We start from the raw sequence: 16,931 nt of genomic DNA on the forward strand, positions 1-16,931 counted from the left end.
TGTAGGCACTCAGACCTTGACCACTGCTCAGAGTTGGGATAGCTCCGCCAGTCTCTGCTGAGCTTGTCAGGAAAACAAATTAGTTCTCTCTCTGGGCTCTTCCAGGCAGTCTGTGGACGTCCGGTCTGTGCCCAGTGGGAGAATTTGACAGGCTGCTTCGGAGGGTGCCAGGACCAGCGGCGCGCAGCTTGGCCGTGTGTGCCAGCTCTGCTTCCTTGGAGCTCACGTGGGCTGGAGGAGGGGCTGCACGCAGCCTCCCGCCAGGTCACCACCTCCCTGGCCTAAGACTCAGGCTGCTTTCCTTTGTGTTTGGAACAGTTTTGGACTTTCCCAGGCCTTGGCCATTTGTTTGGGCCCTCTGTCCTCTTGTAAATAACGAGTGAAGGCTCTGGAGGGCTTGTGTCCTGAACTCCAGGGAGAAAGAGCCACCATTCATCCTGAAAAAGATTCTCCGTTGGGGGAGGTATTTCTGTGTTTTTTTAAATACTCATTATGTGACCCTTGAGACCCACCTTTTTTTTTTTCTTCATTTTTTTTTTTTTTAGAAAGGGAGGTTTGAAATAGGTACAGTAGGGTGCGTACAGTGTGCAAATGTGAAATGGGCAGCTGGGTGTATTTTTGTAGAAGTATATTCCTGTGTAATCAGCCCCCAGATCAAGAAGGAGAACCCTTTCCACCAATCCAGGAGCTTCCCTGGCGCCCCTTCCCATGTCCTTCCCCCGTCAGGAAACCACTGCTCTTCGGTTTTACTTTTGGTTCCTCTGCCTGTCCTTGACTTCCGCATAAATGGAGTCACACAAGGTGTACTCTTCAGAGTCTGATTTCCTTTGCTCAGCATAACGTAGGAGCGATTCCTCCGTGTCGTTGTAGGTATGTGTTGGTAGTTCAGCCTTTTTATTGCCAGGTTGGACGCCGTTGTGTTACTCCACTGCGGTTTATCTCCGCGCCTTTTGTTGGACTGCCTTCCTTCTTTAGCCCGTCAGTACACGTGTGTCGCATGACTCTGTGAATATCCAGTCTGGTATAAGCAGCTTCCTAGGCCTGTCAGCTTGTCCCAGTCTCCCCCATCCTTTCCAACCAAATTGTGATCTGCCCTGTCTCTCGCGGCATCTGCACTGGCCGCCTTCTTCTCTTAACTCCTGTGGTAGAGAGAGAGGGGCTGGCTCTAGGCCTGTGGAAGTGGCCTTTGAGCCCTCGCGGCCCACTGCTTTATTCTGTCAGCAAATGTCTGTTGAACACCCATTTCATGTCTTACACTGCTCTAGGCGTTGAGGATTTAGCAGTGAACAACGAGATAAAACTTCCAAAACGTCCTGCCTTCATGGGGTTTACATTTCAGTGCAGGCAGCCAGCGCTGCCCTCTGCCTTTTGGGCCCAGATGCCAGGAGAATCCTGGTCTTGTCCACGCTCCTCTGTCCGTGGGATTCTGTGGCAGGGCGGGGGGAGCTGAGCGGTGGTGGTCCTTGGCACCTTGGCAGGGCCTCTCTAGGGCTTCTGTGGGCTTTCATCTCCCTCTTCTGCTGCTGCTTGGCAGTGAAAGGGTTTCTCGAGATTGGTGCTTCCGTCCGCTATCCAGGAGTCTGATTCCCTCTGTGAGAGGAGAGAATTAATCCCCAACTTCCCCGGCCTGTAAGGTGAGTGACCTCTGTTTTGTCAGTGCTTGCCAGTCTGTCCTCTAATTCCCAGCCAGGGTAATGGAGACATTACTTTGTGCTAAAGCAAACCACCAGGTCTCTCCTGGATTCTGTCCCGATCTGGGAAGCTCAATGAGGATCTCCTTCCAGGCGCTCAGGCACCTGGGGGTGACGGGGGAGTCGGCACCTGAGCAGCTTCGGTCCCGGACAGTGGCTGGCAGATTCACAGCTGCCACCCGGGCCAGCAGGTGCTGCTTCTGAAATAGGTTTCTATCATCAGGCTCCTAAGAGCACGTGCGAGGCTGTGAGCACCCGAGGGAGGAAGAGGAGTCAGGAAGCAGGGGTCCTGGAAGGTGAAGGCCCGGGAACTCGAGGCCTGTGCCTGAGTGATCTGTGGCCTCTGGGGCTTAGCTCTGTCGGGCTTTGAGAAGGGTGCCTGCGAGTGGGTGGGATAAATTCTGTGTCCCTGGCTAAAGGGTGACACAGCTCAGACTTGATAGTTCTGTAAAACTGTTTCTTCCAAAGCCTGCAAGGATGTTGGTTTGGGGAAGAAAGCCAGCCAGCCCAGAGAATCCCGGGAGCCTGACAGGCCTTTTTCTCTGCGATTCTTTCTTGCAGGCAGCCCGAGGCAGCCTGTCTCTTTGTTAACAGAGTGACAGCAATGTGACACCATGGAAATAATTACTAACAAATCACGGTGCTGACTGCAAACAGCTCTCTGTCTTCAGAGGCATGTCAGGGTGCATTAGAGCAGGACTGGAGGAGCGGCACGTGGGGCTGAGGCACAGCCCGCGTTCAGACGCTCTCTTCTTCCCCCACCCTGACCCCTTTCCGCTCGCTCTGACTTTCCTGCTCATGGCCTTTTCCCGCTAGGCCAGCTAGGGGACCCGCTGGGTAAGTGGCAGGTCGCCAGTCCTGTTTCCTCTGGCCAGGTGGCTAGGACGCCTGTCTTTGCCCAAGAACACCTGGTTAGCCATGAGATCCAGGAGTTTTTCCACTGTGGGGCCCCGAAAGGTGGAAGGATGCTCCTTTTTTGATTTACTCTCTGCCGTTTGGGACCAGCTTTCCCTGCTGGTGTTTTGGGGTGGTGGAGAGTACGTGCACCAGCCGGGCCCAGAATGCGGGGGAAGCCTTGCATCTCAGGGTTGGCGCAGCTCCCTTCCCCCACAGCCCTGGATTCTTCTTCGATTGCCATAGTCAATTTTTGGTAAGTCGACTTTGTCCATTCCCTCTTGGTTAGCAGAGTGATTGCGCTGACTGTCAGGGCTGTAAATAATGTTCTTGGCGTGTGTGGCTGGAGGCAGCCGTGTGGGGCGGGAAAGGAGTGGAAGGAGGAGCCGCGCTGCGCCGGCTCCCTCGCTGGCCCCCTCCCCGCTCATACAATATTTATCCAGGGATGGGAGTCAGATGCAGCGACCTCAGGGTCACCCAGTTAAATAGCTTCTGAACCTCCCTGCATTCTAATTGCTGCAGTTGTCCTTTGCTCTGGAGACTTCTCCTCCCCATTGTCTGCTCTGGCACACACTAATGGCTCTCCTCCCTGGCCCTGCTGGGAGGCATATGTGGGGTGGGGGGGTGTGGAGGGAGGGAGAAGGCGCATTGCTACTTTCTCTCCACCCCCCTCCCCATAAAAGGATCTAGGACTTAATAACAAGTGGCTTTGACTAGGGGGAGCACAATCCCCTCTCCCCCTCCCGCCTCCCCAAAGCTGGCTGGACAAGGAGGCCTGGGTGGCTGATGGGCCAAGGGGCTTCGCCCATTTCCAGCGCAATAAACAAAACTGTGGGCTAGTGACTCCTCTACGAGGGAGCAGACCCTTGAGTACGTGGCTGGGGAGCATCGTCCTGTATCCCCATGGTCAGCGTTCATGCTTTGGAAACTTCTAAGAGTGATCATTCCTGTGGGTGTAGACTGCATTTTGCCCAAGGACTGGACCGATGCAAAAGTCTCCTTGGTCCCCCGGAGGCTGACACAGATGATTGGTGATGGTGGCAAGTGTGCCCCACTTGGTGATTTAAGAGTGGCATGTGCCATGTGTCTTGACGAGGACGTTCCTATAAATATCCGTCACTGTCTGCCGCAGCTCGTCTCCTCCAAGGAATCCTGTCGGAAACTGCCGTCGAAGGCGCTCCCCACTGGGTGTCCTGGGAGGAAAGTCCAGCAGGACCCTGAAGTAAGCCCCTGTTGAGAGTTGCTCTGGGCGCGGGAAGTGCTGTGCTGAGGACCGTAGGGACCACCAGGTGATCAGGACAGAAGGAGCGGCACGTGCGTCGTCAGCTGCAGGCCGAGTGCTCAGCATGGTAGAGCATGAGGACACTGCAAGGACGATACAAGCCAGATGCCATGAGAACCACAAGCAGCACAGCAGAAAGACCGAATGGGTAGGATTTTTTTTAGCAGGAAACTTTTTAGAAATAAAATGCATAAGCCCACTATTATAAAACGTAGAAAAGTTGAGCTGTTCTGATTGAAGCTGGGGCGGGGCCCTGCCCATTCTTCCTCCTCTTGCCCCAGTCCGCAGAGTAGCCCGATGTCCCTGCTAGAAGCCCAGAGCTGCACGGAGCATGGTTTAAAATACCCACCAGAAGTGTGGCGCTGTAGGCCAAGGGTTATGCATCCTGCAGGAGTCAGGGAGCTGGGGTCAGGGCAGAGGTCAGCGGGGTAAGGGGAACAGCCGTGTCCTTGAAGCAGAGGTCAAACTGCATCCCACATCCTGAATGCTTGCGGGATGCTCTCCACAGAGCCTCCAGAGGGCATCATAGGCCACACAAAGGCAGCCCAGGCAAAGGGTCAGGATGGCCATAGGCCACGTGGAGACTCTCGTGGGCCATGAGTACGGCATCTTGGAGACCACGCGAACCGCTTGGGAGCTCCCGAGCCACGCCGAGAAGAGCTCCCCAGCTGAGACATGGACCCGCATCCCCTGGGAACCTGTCACCTGCTCATCGTCCTCCCCGGGCTCACTCCCTGCTGCCCGCTGGGGAAAGAGCGCCGACCAGGTCCTGCTGGTGGCTCCAAGCACTCGCCTAGCCACAGCTGATGGGGGCTGCCCTTTCCCTGGAAGAATTCCCATGGGAGGGACTCTGGAGAGGCGCTGGTCTTGCTGTTTCAGTAGAGAGAGGGGCTGGGGAGATAGAGCCCTTGATTTGGGGAGGTGTTCGTGGCACTGGGGACGTGCATCTTACGCTGTTCCACAGGGTGCTTGTGGCTCTTGTGTCCTTCCCGTGGGCATTTATATGGACTCTGCGAGAAATGGGAGTAGAGAGAGTGGGCAAGTGGACCGTGAAGCAGTGGAGCAGGGACGCGCTCTCAACACGTACAGTGCCTTGTGGAGGCTTCGGGCAACTGCCTGCCAGTGGGAATTTGAAGCTGGTTTTCTCTGGGAGGCCAGGCGGCTTGGTCTTCGGGGCATCCCTCCGCACCCGCCTGTGTTCTGGTTTGTTTGGGAACTCTCCAGAGCAGCATGTCTGGGAACACTTCCAGCTGTGCTGCCAGACCCAGACGCAGGTGACGGCCTTTCGTCTGTACCGTAGGGAAACCAGGAGGAAATTAAATGTCATTTGCCCCCTGCACAGCAGGTCGCTGCCAGATCAGACACTGCTGATCAGAGCTGTGCCGAGGGCACCCGAGGGAAGGCGTGCGCCTGCAGCCATGCCCTCTGAGCTGTGGAGACTCCCAGGTGACGGCCTGGCTCATGCCCAGGGCTTTCTCTGCCAGGCTGGGTTCACCCTGGCCTGGAGCCCAGCCCTGTGCTGCATGGCAGCTGTGGCCATGCCAGGCCAGAGGTGCACGTGTGTTCTGCTGGGAGGGAGTGGAGGGGCAGGGCAGAGACACACAGGAGGCAGGGAGGTGGTCCGCCCCTCCTCAGAGAAGCTGTGTGCTGTTGTGGAAAGAGCAGGACCTTGAGGGTTACGAGAGACCTGGGTTTCGGTCCTGGCTCCACCACCTCCCAGTTGCAGGATCTTGGGCAGGTCGCCTTCCCACCCTCGACCTCTGTTTCCTCATTTGTCAAGTGGGCAATACAAGCAGCTGTGGCCCCTGACGTCTGTGGGGGAAGTAGCTTCCTGTTGGGACTTGTGCCAGAGGCCCCCCCTCCCCACATCTGGAAGGATGGCACGGAGCCCCTTTCCCCACGTGAAGGGTGTTGGCTGAGGTTGATGGGTTGGAGGGCAGGGAGCGTGCGGCCAGGTGGCACCCTCTCCCTGCGAGAGGCCTTTCCTTCTTGTCCTGTCCTCTCAACCAAGCAGCCTGAGGCCTTTATGAGAATGATGGGGGTGATGCTGGTCCCTCTTCTAACTGGGGGGTTCAGCTGGCTCCCTCCAGCCTCCCACTTGCCCTCCCCTTCCTATCTGCGGGCGCCTCGGGGCTTGCCTGGAAGTCCTAGTGGCGGTGTAGTTCTCAGCTCCACAGTGACATTTATCAGCAGGGCTTTGGGAAAAGATGTTTCAATCCTGCGCGAGTTCTCCTAGAAAACTCCCCCCCCTACTCCCCCCCCCCCATCTGAAGCATGGCTGCTGGTGGTGAAATTCATTAGTGTTCCCTGACAGGCAGTGGCGACAGAGGCGCTCGCTGTCTGCTTCCCGCTCCCTCGCTCTCGTGCTCCTGCTTCACGCACACTGATATTTAAAGCTGATGGGCTGCTTATAGACTTCTTGTACCATGACAAGTTTGGGGAGGGGGGTGGGGGAGGAAGAGGCAGACAAGGAGCCAGCTGTCACACTGGTATTTCAAACAATACTCTCTCCTGACCCTTTGCAGCCTCCAGCAAGTGTATCGTCTTTCTGAAGCCTGTGGCTGGAATCGTAACCTGCAGCTGTCCCAGAGGATGGGGGCAAGTGTGGGGGCAAAGTGGGCTGAGGAGTTGGCAGTGCACTCTCCCCGGGCTGTGGGCGGGCAGAGAAGACTGGAGGGACTCTGTGTGTGTGTGTGTGAGAGAGAGAGCAAAGGGGATTGAAGCTGAGTCTTTGTATGTGTCCCCAGCATCGCCCTCCCGTTCCCAGAAGTGAGACAGCCCTTCTGCAGTAGTCACGCACTTTGACGCTGTGGTTATCTTCTGGGTGGTTCCCAGTGCTGCCTGAGTATAGGAGTCAGGTTTGATTGGCCTCTATCCCCTGCGGGTCCTGGGACTCAGTGATACCCATAAACACGGGCTGGCACTTGAGGCAGGAAGTGCCCCCGTTTTGTGTCTGGACCGGGGCCTGGACTTTCGTTCCCTCCTCTTTACGTGCTGATATCTCGGATTGGAGGCTGCCTACCTTCTCCGTCCGCAGCCCCTCCCCTCGCCCACAGGCTACTTGGAATTCATTTGGGCAGCTGTTGAATGGTTCTGGGACTTCCCTGACTCTGTCATCCCCAGGAAGCGTCTCCCGTATCCTTTTTTCACTCAGGCACTGCCTTCTCAATGCGGGTGGCCTGGAAGCATCTCCAGAGGCAGTGACAGGTTTGGTCTCAGCTGACCTCCTTATAGCCAGAATCGCTTCTGTGAGCGTGCTTGTTCATGAAATATGTTTTCCTTGCCTGCTCCTTTGACCTTCCCAGAGCAGGGTGTGGAGTTGATGTCATTTATCCAAGGACTCATGGTCACCTGACCAAGTTGCCTCTCAGTGACAGAGCCGTGTCCCGGGTTGGGGGTGTGCTGGTTCTCCCTCCCCCGGGGCCCCCATCAGGGGCCCTTCTAGCTGCCATGGAAGAGGTGATTGGGAAACAGACCTGACTCCCCCACTCTCTGCCCTTCGAGCCTTGCAGGTGCCATGAGGGTTCCTGTCGGCTTCCTCAGTTTCAGCACAGCTGTGTGTGTGTGTCGGTGGGACAGGGAGGGATCCCTGGTGAAAACACCCTGGACGTCTCCGGGTGGAGGGTGGAGCCAGAGTGCCTTTTCTCTCTGTAGACTCAAGTGTGTTCCCGGACTGGCCGGGACCCTCTTTGATGTGCTCACCCCACCGACCCCGTTGCCGCCATCCTTCCCCATATCCGACACACTATCCTGTAGGCTTCTCGAGGGGTCGCTGGCATGGGGTGCTTGGTACCTTCTCTCCCTTCCTGTCCTTGCTGGTCCTGAGGTGGCTGGAAGCGCTGCGTGCTCGGCCCACCAGGGGCACCGGGCTTCCGCCACGGTGCGTCTCACAGGTGAGATGGAAACGGACCGGCTTTGATAAGTACGAGGCTTGAGCATTAATTTTTTATACATCAGCCGCAGCCAAGTGAGTGAATTCAATTATGAGTCTGCTTTCTCTCTGCCCTCCTCCCCACAATGTGGTGGTTCAGAGCAGGGACTACGGAACCTGTTGAAATGAAAAACCCCTATTTCCTGGTTTGACCCCCTCACTAATTCGGGTTAAATTGCTACGCGATTGCAGTGGTGACACATTGTGCCTGCCTCTGTTTGTATAAGAGGGTGCAGTGGGGGCGGAAGGACCAATTTGTGCAGAGATAAAAGGTGTCACGGGCAGATAACTAACGTCCCAGCCCCGTGCCTGCTCTCATTGTAGCTCAATTGGCTCCGTGTAGAAGCCCAGCCTTCCCCTCTTTCTTCCTTCCCTCCCCTTGCTCATATTTTACCTCGATGCCACAGCGTAATGATGCCCTGCGTGGTGGGGGAGGAGAGAGGCACCTCTGGCTGACAGCCCTTCCTGATAACCAAATTCCAGCCCATCCATCACCAGCTCCTCTCCTCAACTTGAGGAAAAGTGATCGTGAAAGGCTGGCCGTTTATCACCCGGGGTCTGTTTATCTCCTCTGGGTGGGGTTGGAAACGGGAGAGACAAAGAGCTGCGTCCCCAGCTTCGTGCCGCCTCGGCCGGGGTAGCCTGCCCGGGCTGTCTGCGGCCTCGGCCCCACTGCCTGGGGAGGCTCTGCCTGGTAGGACGTCCAGACTGGGACCTGGGGGACGGGCCCTTCCCGAGGCTCAGCCCTGGCACTTGGAGACGAGCCTAGGAAGTGTATTCTGAGATGCGGGACCGCCAGCGACAGCATTCTGCAGGAAGGTTGTACCCGAATGAGCAAGCGTGGGGACCCTCGTGGAAACAAGCTCCATCCCCCTCGTGCCATCTAGCGCCTTGGCTGGGTCTGCTGCCAATGCCTTCCCCAGGCCGGACCTTTTGTGCCTCCACGCTCTGACAGGTCTTCTTTGAAGAAGACAGGTCCTTTCTCCTTGATCTTCAGCTCTGCACCTCAGCACACCCCTTTTCTTGCCTGTCCAGAGGGACAGAGTAGTTGGCCCTTGCAGGTGAGCAGTATGTGCTTTTGGGTACCAGGATGGCAGCTTACATCACTCTGAGATCCAGGTCCCACAGCTGTTTTGGAGAGACAGAAAGGGGTCAGATAGGGCCTCAGATGTGGCTGGCTTCCTCCTCTTTAAGGGCTTCTCCCTGATTTAGGGTTGTCCCTAAGACTTGCAGAGGGAGAAGCACGGAAGACTGTCCGTGACACTTGCTAGCACTGGTGCCTGCTGTCCTGCTGGTGCTGGTGCTTGGTGTCTGCCGGTCTGTTTGTCAGAGCTCCATGGAGGCTGCTGGCCTCCTCAGCTCAAGCCTAGCAGTTCTAGCGGAGACCTTCAGCTCTGCTTCGCCCAGGCTTCAAAGCTGAGCTCTTGCTAACAATGGCTTCATCCCACCCATACCCATTAGCGAGGGTGGCGTTCCCTTAACGAGCTGGTCCCCTGCCTTGGCTGGCGCAGAGCTGGTCACACCTGTTTGCCATCAGGGCTGTCTGGGCCTAGCCCGAGAGCTGGGCTGCAGGTGGTGGGGCTGGACGAGGGGCTCCTTTTGCTTTGTGCTGTGTGCTTCTTGAGTGGGGGTGGGGGTGCTGTTTCTTACGCCCCTGTCCCTCCCACGCACTTGTCTTCTTTTTCAGCAGGAGAGGCTTGCTCTGCCTTCTTTTTCTAGTGGAGCAGGAGTAGTCAGGGAACTCGAGGAGTCTCCCATCTTTTCTAACTCCCCCCGGTTAGAGCCAGCCAGGCATCGGAGGGTAGGGCTTCATGGTCTCTGCTGATGACCTTACGGGGTCAGTGTGATAAGAGCAGGGCCCCATGGTAAATGCCAAAGGCGGGGCCCCTCTTTGGCCCTGGGCCCCATAGTATTTGGAAAGCGATCGCATCCCTTGGTTTAGAGCCCACGGGCAGGACTGGGGTGGTGGGGGTGGGGGGAGGGCTTTCTTAAAAGGGGCCCCCTTGCAGTCATGAAGCAGAAGAAAGTTTTGACTTGGTTGAAAAAAAATCCCATTCGTTTTTACGGCCTGGACATAATTGGCTCTTTTCGATTGGCCGTCCGTGATGTCATCCCGACCCTCATAAAGAAGGGGAAGTCACACCTGTGGACTTGGCGCATAAAATTTCATTGGGCAACAGTAATAAGCATGGCCAGATGATGTTTGGGCAGTTGAGCAGCTCTGTGCCCAGTGATTCCAGCTGCACGGAGACCTGGGCACCATAAACCTGCCTGCACGTTCATGCCCGCAGGCTAGTCCAGGGCCCACTGCCAGTGGCTCCTTTCCTGGGATCAGTATCTGGTGGGAACGCACAGCATTCGGGCCCTTTGTGTCGGAGGAACTTTTGCCCCTTTCTTTTCCAGATTGATGAAACCCCGTGTGACCGTGGCCTTGGACTCCTAGGAACCTTGGGCCAGATGTGTCCTTGAGTGGTGACCGCCATGCTACCCGCCCCTCTAAAGCCCCAGACCTTGCCTTCCCGGGGCCTGGAAAGAGCTCTGAGTGCATCTACGTGATCGATGTCTTGTGTGGCCAGAAGACTGGGATCTGGAGTTCCCGTCATGGCGCAGTGGTTAACGAATCCGACCAGGAACCGTGAGGTTGCGGGTTCAGTCCCTGCCCCTGCTCAGTGGGTTAATGATCCGGCGTTGCCGTGAGCTGTGGTGTAGGTTGCAGACGCGGCTCGGATCCCTGTTGCTGTGGCTCTGGCGTAGGCTGGCGGCTACAGCTCCGATTCAACCCCTAGCCTGGGAGCCTCCATGTGCCACGGGAGCGGCCCAAAGAAATAGCAAAAAGACAAAAAGACAAAAAGACTGGGATCCCATTTCTCGTTCGGCCCTTGGCTCGTTGTCTTTTTTTTTTTTTTCTTTTTGCCATTTCTTGGGCCGCTCCCGCGGCATATGGAGGTTCCCAGGCTAGGGGTCCAATTGGAGCTGTAGCCGCCAGCCTACGGCAGAGCCACAGCAACGTGGGATCCGAGCCACATCTGCGACCTACACCACAGCTCACGGCAACGCTGGATCGTTAACCCACTGAGCAAGGCCAGGGACCGAACTCACAACCTCATAGTTCCTAGTCGGATTCGTTAACCACTGCGCCACGAAAGGAACTCCTGGCTTGTTGTCTGGCCGAGCAAATCCTCTTTCTTCTCTGGACATTAGCGTCCTCTTTTATGAGGGGCTGACAGCTGTCCTGACCTCCCTTCCTCACAGGGTTCCCCTTGGTGCCTTCGAAGCTGGGCAAGGCTCTGTCATCCAAGTGTCTAGCTGTCTCCCCACGAGGCACCTGGGAGTTCAGGTTCTGGCATTTGGCTCTGGGTCTTGTGGGAAGATGGGCCTGGACCCTGCTGCCTCTGTTCTGCTCGTGCCTGCATGTCACGCTCTGGGACCACCCACTGAGTAGAGGACTCGGCAACCTTAATGCCCCTGAGTCTGCAAATGGGGTGTGTACCTGCAAGTGCCTAGAGCCCTGGGGGAGAAGTACGGCCCCATCTCCCTCTGCTTCCGTCAGCCTCGGGGCACAGGCAGCCCTCCGGGTTGCTGCTGAGCTGTAGCTGAAGTCACGTCTCCAGCCTGCAGTCTGCCTAGTCTCTGGTCAGTGTGGCCCCTCTGGTATCGGTTCTCCTCCAAGTGCGTCAGGCAGGATCCTGCTGAGCTAGACCCTTCCTGCTTGGGTAGAAATGGTCGTACCAGCGTCTACCTTTGAATTCCTGCTGAAGGCGGAGCCCCGCCCTCTCCCAGGGCTAGCCGCAGCCAACAGGACTCCTGGCCTCTGCCGACTGGGAGAGTCAGGGATGCTAGACTTGGCGAAGGGAGAGTAGGGTGGGTCACCCAGGAACCCCCTGCCTTTTGCTGGCCATCCCCTGGCTCGTCCTTCGCAGATTCTGCTGCTTCTGGTGGTTCCTTCCCCTCACAGACCTTGATGTGATGTTTCAGAAGTGGCGGACCCGAGCACGCGTGGTCGCAGGTACCACCGATGAGGCACAGAAAAGGAAGACTGAAGGGCAAACGAAGTACCAGACATTACAGTTCTGCTCTAGGCAACTGCAGTGTAGTTCCTAAAGCTGCCTTTCGTCTTTTAAAATCTTGCCTAATTTCCTTACATGCTTGGTCCCACATGGGACATCCTGCTTGGATACTTCGGCATCTTGGCTTCAGCCAGTTTCCCTTCCAGGAAACTGACCTGTGCTGCCTGGGGGTTGAGGGGAACCTTCTTGGCAGGAGATCTCAGGTCTTAAAAGAGTGAGTCTTTACTGTACTGCCCGAAGTAAGGGCATCAGCTTCCCAATAGTATCTGTCAGATAACTGAAAATTGAGGAAGGGGAGGCTGACTGCCCTGAAACTTTCTAGCATAGAAACAGTCATTTCAACTGTATTCTTGTTACCCAACTTCTTAAAAAAGGAGTTCTCGTGGTGGCTCAGCGGTTAACGAATCCAACTAGGAACCATGAGGTTGCAGGTTCGATCCCTGGCCTTGCTCAGTGGGTTAAGGATCCAGGCCTTGCTGTGAGCTGTGGTGTAGGTTGCAGATGTAGCTCGGATCCCGTGTGGCTGTGGCTGTGGTGTAGGCCAGTGGCTGCAGCTCCGACTGGACCCCTAGCCTGGGAACCTCCATATGCTACAGGTGCCGCCCTAAAAAGACCCCCCCCCCAAAAAGGAGTTTGTGACTTCACTTCCTTATCTCTTCTCACTCTTCAGTGTTGCCTGCTGCCTTCTCTCCCCACGAGCCTACTGAAGTCAAATTCATTGGGTTTTCTCAGCTCTATCTCGCTGTACCACTTGACGGCATTTGACGCTCATGACCTGCTTTTTAAGCTCAAAAGTCAGTCATAAATATTCCAGAAAGAGTAAGCTTGCTTTCGTCATCATTCACAGTTGACGTGAAGTGGGGTCCAGAGAGCATGTGGGGTCTTGGCTGTCTGATGACCCTGAAGCGGGTCTGGGAGCCCCATCCTCTGGGGGCGGAGTGGGCTTGGGGGGTACATCATCTCCTTCAGAATTCTCAACGATGCCAAGGATTTGTGATCCGGAAAAGGCTGCTCTGAGGGAAGCTTGGTGGGCTCTCAGATCTTAGGCGGGTTCTGCCAGGCAAAGCTGGGAGTCTCATTGTCTGTAGTTTCTAAAGACACACCTCAGACGCATAGGCGAAAGTTACAAGACATAGATTTTAGTTGAGCGTCACGGAAGAGTGTTCTAGGAATCGAAGGAGTCCAGCGTTCGAGCTGACTGCTGGGTCAAGTGGTGAGTCCTGGTCCGTGCTGGCCGTCTCCTGGGGTGGCCTGGTTTCCTTGTAGCCCAGCACCATGAGATGCTACCCTCTGCTCGCCTCCTTCCACACGCTCCCGGTGATCTTTTCCGCTCCCATGGCTTTAGTGTCACTTCTGTGACATTAATGACCAGGCAGTGTGTATCTCCAGGCCAGAGCTCTCTTCGGAACTGGATATCCATCTGCCTCTTGCACGTTGTCCCCCGGCCAGGTGCCTCCCGGGCACCTCGAACTCAACAGATACTGAGTGCTTAGCACGTGTCTGGCGTGTACCTAAAGCTGCCTTGGCAAACTCATGGCTCCTTCTGGGGCGGCGTCGGGGTGAGGCAGTGGGAGCAGTCCACCCCGGTTTAGGGAGACAGCGCTTGCAGGGGATTTGAAAACAGTGATGAAATTGACTAAACGCTGCTCCGCCTTGTCTGTCAAATTGCCGTCTGTGCCCCTGCCTCCCGCCTCTGCCTCTGTCTCAGTGGGTAGCACGAAGCTCGCCAGGCCCCACGCCTCTGAACGGGGCCTGCCGCTTTCTCTCAGGGCCCCGCATCGCATTTGGTTGCATCCCTTTTTCTTCTGTTGCTCGCTCGCTGTCTCCACGGCGCCTGTCTAGTCTCCTGGCTTCTCCTCGGCTTTTCTGCTGTGTTGTTTTGTTGTCCCTTTGTAAATCACAGCTCTTCACAGGCTCTCTGTTGCCTGTGGCCAAGCTCCTCTTAGCAAGAAAACGCTATGATCTTCCCAGCTGATATTTCTAGTACCTTCCTCCATCCTCCCGTGTACCCCAATGCTCCAACTTAAGGCGTTTTATCTGTTTCTTTCATCACCCATTCTGTTGAACAAACTGTGAGCTCCTTATGGGCAGAAGTTAAGTCTTACTTTTTGAGTCCTAAGTGCCTGACTCTTATTAGACATCAGTAAGCGTTTGGTTGAATGGATTTGTGGGGGCAAAATGGCGTTGTCAGCCAGAAGAGGACACGGTGTGTACATTATAATTTGAGGAAAAATCAAGAACAGACTCTCGGTGTAGCTTCTGACCTCTCTTTATCCCTCTGCGTGGTCTCTTCTCTGCCACAGAAGGCCTCTTGCGAGAGCTGAAGCCCCTGCCCAGACACCTCTAGATCACGTGCTCTTCCTCTCTGTCCTCCTGTCTCACCCCTGCCTCTTTGTGTCACACGACAACGACAGCCGCCTGGTGCGGTGGCAAGAACATAGGCTTTGGAGTGGGGCAGATTCGAGTTCAGTTCTTGGCACTCGCGTGCTTGAGCTGCGGGGTCTCGGGTACCCCTCAGAATCTCCTTTTCCCGGCTGTCAGACGCACACGTCTCCCTGGCTTACAGCATCACTCCGAGTTGAGGTGAAACTGTAAGGAAGGCACGGGGCCTGTCGCCATCCGTCAGGAAGCAGCAGCAGCCGATGCTATCTTGACGAGAGTCTCTAGGTTGTCTGGGGCCCAGTGTCCAGTGTGCTGGAGGTGGGGTGCCTTGCTTGGGTGGGGCAGGACCCGGAGTGGGTTAGCCTCTTGCAGTCTCTTTGTCTCTAACAGACGCGGCGTGCCCTGTTTTAAGACTCTGTGCCTGGGACACGGGTCACTCAACTTGTTCTTTCCTCCCTTTCTTCAGGCTCCCAGGCCAGTGCCAGTACTTGGGCCTGCCCGTGGCAGACTACTTCAAGCAGTGGATTAACCTGAAAAAGGTACTGTGTCCGAGCTCCACCCGGGGCCTCCTCCCGTCCTCCTGTGCCTCGGGTCCCCGCCCCACCCCGCCCTGCTTTCGTTTCTCGTTTGTTCTCGTCTGTTCTCATCTTTTCTCCTTTCTCTTGGTTCTTCTCTTTCTGTAATACCCCTCCTGCCTCCTCCCTAGCTACCATGCACTGGCAGGGTGTGGTCATTTCTGGGAGTGGGGAGCTGCGGGGGGACCAGGCTGCTGGGGGTAGTTTGACACCGTCCTCCTCGGCGTCCCCCAGCTGTGCCGAGAGATCCCCATGAAGGGGGTTCTCCAGGTTCTTGCTCAGTGCTCCCCCTCTGCACTGAGCTGCACTGCCTCTGGGAGGGATGTGCTGCTAGCTGAGTCCCGGAAAAGTGTCCCGAGCGATGTTAAGGTGACCCTTGACCCTCCGGGCTGGCCCTGGTGTCTACTTCTGGTTGGGAGGTGGAGACGGTTCGGGCCAGCTGTGGGCCTGTCTGGCCTGGCAGTACCTTGCTTGTGTGACAAGAGGGCTGTGGAGCCTAGAGCCCACCTCCCTTTGAGCGTGGGCAGGAGGCTGGCACTAAGGTAGCACCAAGCAGCTGGGCGGTGGGTGCTGAGGCTGTGGGCCGGGAGGGAAAGCGGGTCTTGGCAGAGGATGAGTCCCCCAGAAAACTGTGCCTTCCTAGTGTGCGCTGACCGCCCCAGGTGAGCAGAAGAAAGGAGGTGTGGGTGCAGACTCCCCAGACCCCCGGCTCGGGTAGGATCCTTGTTCCACGAGGCCCAGGCCTCCAGGGAGACGGACTCCTCGAAATCCCTCTGATGTTCGGGCCACAGACCGGGGGCCACCTCAGGCACCCCGCGCTGCTGGTCCGCTCAGTGACTCCTGGAACCATCAGAGAAAAGAGAGGTCATTGGAAGGTCAGGCTAGGTGTCGTGCGGGTTTGGGTCTTGAACTGGGCATTTGAGGGAGCTGGCACGTGGATCTGAGGAGGAGCGATGACACCCAGGCGGGGGAGAGGCAGGCTTTTGGTGTGTGGGCCGGGAGCGAAGCGGGCCCTGGGAGGAGCGGTGGGAGACAGTGACCTTGGACTTGGTCCGCAGGTCTGCGGGCAGGCACTTGGTGATGGCGTCTGAACTCCTCTGCTTTCGCGGGTGCACAGGTCCTTTGCCCTCCGGCTTGTCTGTGTTCTGCCGCTCCGCACTCTCCCGCTGACCGCCCTTGCAGCTGCGCAGCGGCTGCTCACTGTCTCCCACCTTTGGCCGAGGAGGCCGGGCCCTGTCCTACCTTCGGGCCTTGGCCTGTGGCCTTCCCTGCATCTGAAGCGCCTGCAGTCGTCTTCACGGGGCACACGCCCTGTCCTTGATGATTCAGCGCTGCTCTCACCTCCGCCGGGTCTCAGTCAGCAGCCGGGCCTCTTGCCTCAAGGCTCCTTGACACTCTCGGTAGCAGCGATCTTAGAGTGTTGAAACTGAGGCCGTAGGTTTCCTTGCAGACCTGTCCATGCGAAGCACGGAGGCTGAGTCCCTGGTGGCCAGATCAAAGCTGGGTGCGGAGGACGCGCTCAGTGAACCATTGCTGGCTGCCTGACTGACCTTCGAGAGCTGGCTCCAGTGAGGCCCTCTCACGCAGACCTTGGCAGGGCTGCTCGTGCGGGCGTGGCCAGGCCTGCGCTCCTGGAAGACGGCGTGCCAGCTGTCAGAGTGCATCTGAGGCTGCTCGTTGGTCTCGGCAAATGCATTGTGAAGGCCCGGCCAGGCGAGGAGGTCACTGACCACGCGCGATTGCTCTGTGAAGTTCACTAGACTTTTTGGTGTGTGGATAGCGCCCCACCTCTGGGTTCCTTGGCGGAGAGGCAGGGAAGCAGCCCACCCGTGTGATGACATTGCCGCCCGGGACCACCTCGGCGCTGCCGGCGGTGGAGGCAGCCCTGCCGAGCCTCTTCAGCTTGGCTCTCTGCCAGAGCGTGCGGAGACGTGGAGAAGGGCTGGGTCCTCGGGCAAACCGAGGCGTCTGTGCCTGCCTCTCGGGCGGTGACAGAAGAGCCAGGCGTCTCACCCCTTCCTCTCTGCCCTCCAGCCGCGTCCTGTTCCAGCTGTGCTTGAGGGCCCAGCAGCAAAGACACCCGACTCCAGACGTTAGCCTGGTCCTTGC

The 16,931-nt window shown here is 57.0% G+C and overlaps 1 protein-coding gene across 20 annotated transcripts in view; it reads left to right on the forward strand.

Moving 5' to 3' along the window:
• The window catches only part of ERI3 (ERI1 exoribonuclease family member 3), a 125,500-nt gene that overhangs the window by 52,435 nt on the left and 56,134 nt on the right, over positions 1-16,931 (forward strand). For all 20 annotated transcript variants that reach the window (XR_014808512.1, XM_021096789.2, XM_084965376.1 and 17 more), the window contains one exon: positions 14,714-14,786. Coding sequence is in view for 19 of the 20 variants with exons in the window: in XM_021096789.2 (XP_020952448.1) it covers positions 14,714-14,786 (73 nt within the window). In the remaining variant the exon portion in view is untranslated. The remainder of the gene's footprint in view (positions 1-14,713; positions 14,787-16,931) is intronic.

Source organism: Sus scrofa, chromosome 6 (assembly GCF_054392235.1).
Source record: "Sus scrofa isolate SSC_HxYL_T2T_F1_AM1 chromosome 6, Sscrofa_HxYL_maternal_Yorkshire_Landrace_v2.0, whole genome shotgun sequence".
Taxonomy (NCBI): Eukaryota; Metazoa; Chordata; class Mammalia; order Artiodactyla; family Suidae; genus Sus; species Sus scrofa.